Here is an 8,053-nt window from a genome sequence, read left to right on the forward strand (position 1 = left end):
CCGTTTCGAATGTTCCGGATCAGGGAACCAGTTTTTGAAGTTTTTATTTATGTTATAAAAAAATCAAAAATCCTGGAAAAAGTCTGAATGAATTTAAATCAGAACAAGAAATGTGGCCAAGTGGCCAACAGGCACCTGTTCTCAATGTTCCGTACCAGTGGATACTTGAAATTTGTATACATTTTTATAGCATATTTAAATTAAAATATTTTTAAGGTTTCTGGAATAAAACCTGAACTTAATTAAATTAATTATTAGAAATGTGGCTAAGTGTCAAACGGGATTAAAAATATGGCCATAAAAATATGACCATTGGTAACGGGTTCCGGTCACTCCGGATCAGGAAACCAGAAAACAATTGGACAACATTATCAAAATTCCAATTTTTCAAGAAGGTTTAAAATAGAAACGATGTTTTTAAAACCTTGGCGAATCAAGGAACTAGAGGACTCATACCGATGCCTCATACCGTATTTCTTTAATCTTGTGTAAATGAATTAACCCTTTCAGGCCTCATGGGTCATATATGACCCAAAATCAAAATTTCCTAAACTAGCCTATAATTTCCTTTTTTCCATATTTTAATTTCCCATTTTTTTTATTCAGGCCTGAAAGGGTTAAACATACGTTTCAGTTTAAAAAAAGTTCTAAGCAATGGGCATAGCGAATTTTTTTTAGATTTACTGTAGGAAGGTTAATACTTTGCAAACATTTTTCTATCGATGCCTTTGTGCACTCTTGTTCTATCCAGGTAGGAATCCCAGCAAGTTTAATACAAGAGAGCATAAAGGCATCGGTATGTGTATGCTTCTTTGTTCTTGCTAACTGACATTCTAGTTTAATATAAGAAAAAATGAGATGTTATGTTATATTTAATTTCATTCAAGCAAAGGTTTATTATTGACATCATGTTCTTACTTTTATTATTGGCAGTTGACTTAAAATGGTAGAATATATAAAAAGAAAAAATGTGGAATACATCAAATGAAAAAGAATACATTTTGAAAACAATACGAACATTTAAATCGACACATAAAAATCAAGGGCTTACAAAAACGGAACTAGGTCCAGATTGCCGCTTGTAACATTCATTAGTTGTTCTTGTCAAACTCCAAACGTAATCTCCTATCATACTTATTGGGTTATTCTGGCCTTTATATCGTTCTTCAATTTTTTTTATTTCTTGGTGGAAGTATTCCCCCTGTTCTTCAGAATATCTACCTGAGTTTTCTTTAAAAACTTCTAGGTGGGAGTGTAGAATGTGCAACTTGTGCGACATTCTACACCCCATCTTGTTGAAGTTTCTCAACATGGTTTCGACCAATTGTTTATAATTAGGGTCCCTTTTCCCTCCTAGAAACCCATCCACGACAGCCTGAAAACTTGTCCACGCGTTTTTCTGGTCCATGTTTAGCATTTTTTTAAATTCATCTTTCGAAAAAACAGCCCTGATTTGGGGTCCTGTAAAAACACCCGCTGTAATTTTTCCCTCCGTCAATCGTGGAAACATGTTTTTCAAAAACTTGAACGGTTCTGAGTTGGCAGGTAGCGCCTTCACAAACTGCTTCATAAGCCCTAGTTTGATGTGTAAGGGCGGCATAAGTATGTTTTCCTGTTGAACCAACGGAGCCCACTTCACGTTGTTTATTCCAATAGTAAACTCTTTCCGAGCTGGCCAGTCACGAATTTTGTAGTGCAGATCATCATTCCTGCTATCGAAAAGGCATAGATGGCAGGGAAACTTGGTGTAACCACCCTGCAACCCCATCAAAAAGGACACCATTTTGAAGTCGCCTATAACTTCCCATTTGTAGTTTTCATACTTAATCAGCTCCAAAATTAACTTCGTACATTCGAAGCTTTCTTTTAAAAGCTTCGAATAAGCTATTGGAAGCGACGGAAGCCTTTCTTTTCCCGTTCTGTTATGAAGGAGAACAACTTTTATCGATGTTGACGAACCGTCAATAAATAGCCGCCATTCACCAACGTTCAATGAGATACCGATGGCTGTAAACAAACCTGAAAAAATAACAAAGTTTTAACAATAATTTTCTGGGTCATGATTCTAAAGAATTTAATTCACAAAGAAATATTTCTGCTTAAAGAAAGGAAATTACTCTATGTAAGTAAAAAGTAATTGAATTGTAGTTCGAAATGGTTACATTCTTATGCAAATCAAAGTTCCTCATAAATGCATTTTACTCTAGTTCAGTTGGTTTTCAATCATTAGTTTTAAAAATGCTAGATTTGACGAAAACCAAAATTTGAGCAAAAAGGTTTTTGCGGTTCCGTAAATTGAAAATTTTCAAAATTCACGATATTTTTTAATCATCCCAAACATGAGCAATTCTTTACCAAAACCGGAAATGGTTTTATTTGTATTTTTTTATTTGGCTTAAACTTTGTGGGGACCAAAGAAGCTATTTTGTGTCATTGGTTCACCCATACAAGTCTCCATACAATTTTGGCTGCTGTCCATAAAAAATGGTAAGAAAATATTCAAACAGCTTTAACTGAGTGTAATTGAGTGAATTTTCTGAAAAAAAATTTGCCTTCGGCAAAGTTGTAAGTATTGTTGAGGACTGTTGAGAAAAAATAGGTACACGAAAAAAAAATTGCAGATTTTTCAATCAACTTTTTCACAAAACTCAATTTCCCAAAATACGTAGCTTTTGATTTTCGAGATTTGTTAGAGATGTTTTAGGGGACAAAAACTTTTAAAAATGTTTGTACCAGCCTTATGATTATACAGTATGTAAACAAAGTATTTATTTGCTACAAAAAGCTCATCAAAAGATGATTCCTATATAAAGTTCTATAACAAATACTATTACGAAAATCAAAAAAGGTGCAACAAAAGTTTGTACACCTTTCGAAAAAAATACATAAATACAGTTATTTGTTGACAAATCACCATAAATCCAGTGTCTCAACTCCAAATAGCCATCCTTGACAAATTAAAAAAAATTCGGATTAATTATAAAGTTTACTAACTATTTTGTAAAAGAGTTAAAATAACTCTGGAAATTCTATGTAGAACTTATCTAAATTAATTTTGCATTTTTTTTAATTTATCTCTACCCTTATGTATTACCATAGAATTGCGAAAAATGTTTATTTGGAGTAGATATAATATCGTTTTGAGGGTCTGTGTATCAATAGAATTGATTTTTCGTTGGAATTGCCATCGAAAAGGACATAAAATTTCCGATCTTTTGATACCCAAAATGGAATGAAGCAAAAATCCTTTTAAAAATGCCTCAAGAGACATCAAGAAAAGTGTCTTTTTGCAAATCAGAGGGACACTACAATAATTTTGACCAATATAAACAAAATAGAAAATTATAAACCAATATAAACAATATTTAAAAATCTAATAAATGAAATTTAACTTTAAAAATATAAGCTCAAAAAAAAACAAAATCTAAAATTTTAATATGATTAAATATTAGATTTCGAAATTCTAAAAATTCAAAACCTATGAATTTTAATTCATATTGTATTCCAAATTCCTCACTAAATATATTTGAAATATTTTCTTCTAAAAATTTAAGAATTTAAAAATTTAAGAATTTAAGAATTTAAGAATTTGAGAATTTAAGAATTTAAGAATTTAAGAATTTAAGAATTTAAGAATTTAAGAATTTAAGAATTTAAGAATTTAAGAATTTAAGAATTTAAGAATTTAAGAATTTAAGAATTTAAGAATTTAAGAATTTAAGAATTTAAGAATTTAAGAATTTAAGAATTTAAGAATTTAAAATTTAAGAATTTAAGAATTTAAGAATTTAAGAATTTAAGAATTTAAGAATTTAAGTTAAGAATTTAAGAATTTAAGAATTTAAGAATTTAAGAATTTAAGAATTTAAGAATTTAAGAATTTAAGAATTTAAGAATTTAAAATTTAAGAATTTAAGAATTTAAGAATTTAAGAATTTAAGAATTTAAGAATTTAAGAATTTAAGAATTTAAGAATTTAAGAATTTAAGAATTTAAGAATTTAAGAATTTAAGAATTTAAGAATTTAAGAATTCAAGAATTCAAGAATTTAAGAATTTAAATTTAAGAATTTAAAATTTAAGAATTTAAGAATTTAAGAATTTAAGAATTTAAGAATTTAAGAATTTAAGAATTTAAGAATTTAAAATTTAAGAATTTAAGAATTTAAGAATTTAAGAATTTAAGAATTTAAGAATTTAAGAATTTAAGAATTTAAATTTAAGAATTTAAGAATTTAAGAATTTAAAATTTTAAATTTAGAATTTAAGAATTTAAGAATTTAAGAATTTAAGAATTTAAGAATTTAAGAATTTAAGAATTTAAGAATTTAAGAATTTAAGAATTTAAGAATTTAAGAATTTAAGAATTTAAGAATTTAAGAATTTAAGAATTTAAGAATTTAAGAATTTAAGAATTTAAGAATTTAAGAATTTAAGAATTTAAGAATTTAAGAATTTAAGAATTTAAGAATTTAAGAATTTAAGAATTTAAAATTTAAGAATTTAAGAATTTAAGAATTTAAGAATTTAAGAATTTAAGAATTTAAGAATTTAAAATTTAAGAATTTAAGAATTTAAGAATTTAAGAATTTAAGAATTTAAGAATTTAAGAATTTAAGAATTTAAGAATTTAAGAATTTAAGAATTTAAGAATTTAAGAATTTAAGAATTTAAGAATTTGAGAATTTAAGAATTTAAGAATTTAAGAATTTAAGAATTGAAGAATTTAAGAATTATAGAATTTTAGAATTTAATAATTTATATTTTATTTGAGATTTTTGAGATTTCCGATTTTTGAAGTTTTGGAATTCTTAAATTACGATTTTAGAAATTCGAAATTTTTTTAAACTGAATTTTTTTTTAAACTTCTAAAATATAATAAAAGTTTCGAATTTTTGAAATTTGAATTTTAAATGATTGAGAATTAATTTTTGAATGTTCTGATCTTTTTGTTTTTCGCCAAGAATGTTTAAATTTAGAAAAATATTTCTACGGGTAAATCGCATCTTAAATTCAAAGGCAAATATAACTTTAAAATTATATAACTTTAAAATTAAAAATAAATAAGGTTAAAAAATACATTACTCAAAACTCAATAGAAATTACATTTCCAGAGCCGGATATATTAAGAAATGAGTTAAGTGTAGTAATAATTATATTTAAGAAATTCTCAACCATACATTTAAAAATAATCTCTACATAAACTTCATCTTAATTTTTCGACGGTTCGTATTAAGAAAATACAAACAAACATTTTCAGAATAAAATCAATTAATAAAAAATTGGAATTGCACTCAATGAAAAAAAAAACAAATTCTCGTTATTCTTGATATTATTTTTCATAATAACTTGAAAGTAATTCTATCCATTTATCTATTTTTTCATCAAAATTGCCATCCGCGCGAAATCCGCGCCTGAGCAAAATTAGTCAGCAAATCCGCGCCGTCCGTAACAACCATGTACCTAGGTAAAAATGTTGTTATGATTTCGTTTGAGCAACCTGGCAAGAATGTATGGACTTTCGTAATTTTTGTTCTCGTGGATCAAACATACTTTTTGCTCAGGTATTTTAAAACGTGGGTTGTATAGAAAACCTAGATGTTCGGGTATCAAAAGATCGGAAATGTTATGCCTTTTCCGGACACATAGGTTGACTTGTGAATAGTGGACCGGTTCGGATGCAGGCGGATTTTCCGACGACGTAATTCCGGGGTGGTACGAAATTCCAACGAAAAATCTATTCTATCGATACAAAGACCTCCAAAACGGTGTTATATCCACCCCAAATTTTTATTTAGCAATTCTATGTTAATAATATAATATTATATTGTTTTATTTTTCTTTTTTTTTTCACTGACACTTTATACAACATTCTGAGATTTCTGGCAGAAAGGTATAAATCACATTGATTGACTTACCAGGTATGTCTTTGCAGTAGCAAACAGCTTCATCATACGCATAAAAGCGCGAATAAGCCTCGTCTCGTTTCCGTTGGGCCGTTATCTTTACTGATTTGTCAACTATTTTCCATTCTTTTAGTCGTGATGTTAAAAGCTCTGCTTTCGATTTGCCGAGACCCAAATCTTTTATAAGATCGTCAATTTCCTTTTGGTTCGGGAAATGGGGCGTATCATCGGGTTCTTCTTCCGGTTGGTATTCGGAGTGCGGCACACTGATGGAACTAGCGGTAATTAAAGATGCAAAACTGGGTACTTCAAGGTTATCAGCAGGACAATCGGCTTTTTTTTGCATGGAATTGAACTCGATTGGTGGTTCCGACGAACTGGCAACAGGGTACTCATTTTTTGAAATACCAGGTCGAATTTGTGAAAGGCAAAAATAGCATTCACTTACGTCGACTGGTTTACGCCATATCCTTGGCGAAATATACTTGAATTGTTGTGAATTTTTGTGACACGCTGAAATTAAATATCGATTTATTTCTTCATTATTTCAATAGGCATACTAAACTTTACCAATCAATTCGGTGTAACAAACAGCACATACGTAATGTGGTACCCAAGATTCATTCAGATTAGTTATTTCGGTTTTTAAGCATGCTTCGTAGGCAAGATAAACTTTTGTGGCTTTTATCATTGGATATTTCCTTGCAGATACAGAAATGTATTCCCCGCAGACGTAGCAAAAATTATCCGGAGAGTGGCTGTGCTGATGGTCACCGTTATCATTACCCGCAACCTCAACTGCTCTTTTCCCAACAGCATTTGCACCGTGGGCATTTTTTTGATGGTCTACGTTCTCACCTGAAGGATAGAAATTCATATAAATTAAAATTTCCAACCTTTCTAGTTTCGGTAACAATGATACCTAATACTGATATACTTGAGCTAGAGCCATCATTTCTTTCTGTTGTATCTGTTCCATCAAGTTCACCAGGCCTTTCAACAGCAATCTGTCCACGATTAGCATTATTTCCCCCTGTAAAAAATAGTGGTTAGTATTAATCGTAAAATCTTTTAAAAACAATATCACCTTGTGCTCCACTAGGTCCAGCAGTAGCATCACCAGGCCTTTCAACAGCAATCTGTCCACAATCAGCATTATTTCCTCCTGAATTAAAATAGTGATTAGTGCTAATCGTAATATCTTTTTAAAAATAATGCCACCTTGTGCTCCACTTGGTCCAGCAGTAGAATCTTCGTTTGTTTCTCTATATTTCACAGCTTCTGACGATGGTAAGTTTGGCAAATAATTTTCTTCGGTAAGCCAAACAAAAAAAACAATCACCTGGATGTTCCTTGGGCTGTGACCAAATTCTAGGCCTGTAAAATTTTGGACCGAGGCTTCTATTTTGAACAGATTCTGTAAAAGTGGTGCGCTTGTCGAAATTTGATCTTTATTTTATTATTAAATGTTTAAAACACATACTTGATAATGCAATTTCGCAAGATAAACACACGTTGTTCGGCATCCACGGTTCACCTAGGTTCACGACTTTTATCCAAAAACTGTTCATAAGCTTTTCGAAGGCGGTCGTTAGTACTTATATCATATTTTTTGCCTCGGCGGCTTATAAATTGACCACAAACGAAGCAAAAATGTTCTGGAGAGCGAATGCAGTCTTTTGATGACATTTTGCTGTGAAATCACTTGCTTAACTGACGACCAATTCTATGACAGTAAATTGAATTTTAGTTTTAGTACATATCATGGGTTTATTATATTCTCTCTTAATACAGACAATTTCAGGTCAGCTATACAGATTTGTATTTTTTATTTTAATTTAACTTTATTAAACTATGCAATTTATGTCGTATAGCAATACACAACATTTAATTTTTGCTTAAGCTAGTTACAGAAAAGTAAAAATAAATCTTTTCCGACTAAAAAACAAAACCAATTTTTTTCGTTAAAAATAAATATTGTTTTAGATACATGAATATTTGTAACGAATGTTAAAATTTACGCATAATGTTTCTAAATGGTTTTATTTTAATAGAAATAAATAAAATAAAAACCTAATTATTATAAAAACAGGATATTCATTTTTTCAATGTGATCTAAATCGCTTAGCCAATCTATGCCATTATGTC

General features: G+C 29.4%; 1 protein-coding gene across 1 annotated transcript; it reads right to left on the minus strand.

Annotated features, from left to right (window-relative positions):
- Positions 1–976: 976 nt before the first annotated feature.
- LOC119769720 lies at positions 977–7,440 on the minus strand. Its single transcript, XM_038263181.1, has 6 exons — positions 7,127–7,440; positions 6,993–7,070; positions 6,828–6,938; positions 6,476–6,763; positions 5,918–6,418; positions 977–2,019 (listed from the first exon to the last, which is right to left on the minus strand). Exons 4-6 carry the CDS (start codon positions 6,594–6,596, stop codon positions 1,040–1,042), a joined length of 1,602 nt encoding a protein of 533 aa, XP_038119109.1. The 5' UTR covers positions 6,597–6,763; positions 6,828–6,938; positions 6,993–7,070; positions 7,127–7,440; the 3' UTR covers positions 977–1,039.
- Positions 7,441–8,053: the final 613 nt, after the last annotated feature.

Source organism: Culex quinquefasciatus, chromosome 3 (assembly GCF_015732765.1).
Source record: "Culex quinquefasciatus strain JHB chromosome 3, VPISU_Cqui_1.0_pri_paternal, whole genome shotgun sequence".
Classification (NCBI taxonomy): domain Eukaryota; kingdom Metazoa; phylum Arthropoda; class Insecta; order Diptera; family Culicidae; genus Culex; species Culex quinquefasciatus.

Excerpts from the sequence above, each read along its gene's own strand:
- LOC119769720 (XM_038263181.1), bottom strand. The coding sequence starts at position 6,596 with ATGATAAAAGCCACAAAAGTTTATCTTGCCTACGAAGCATGCTTAAAA. Across the intron at positions 6,419-6,475 it reads TTGTTACACCGAATTGATTG|CGTGTCACAAAAATTCACAA; the intron begins GTAAAGTTTAGT and ends ATTTAATTTCAG. Across the intron at positions 2,020-5,917 it reads CTACTGCAAAGACATACCTG|GTTTGTTTACAGCCATCGGT; the intron begins GTAAGTCAATCA and ends TTATTTTTTCAG.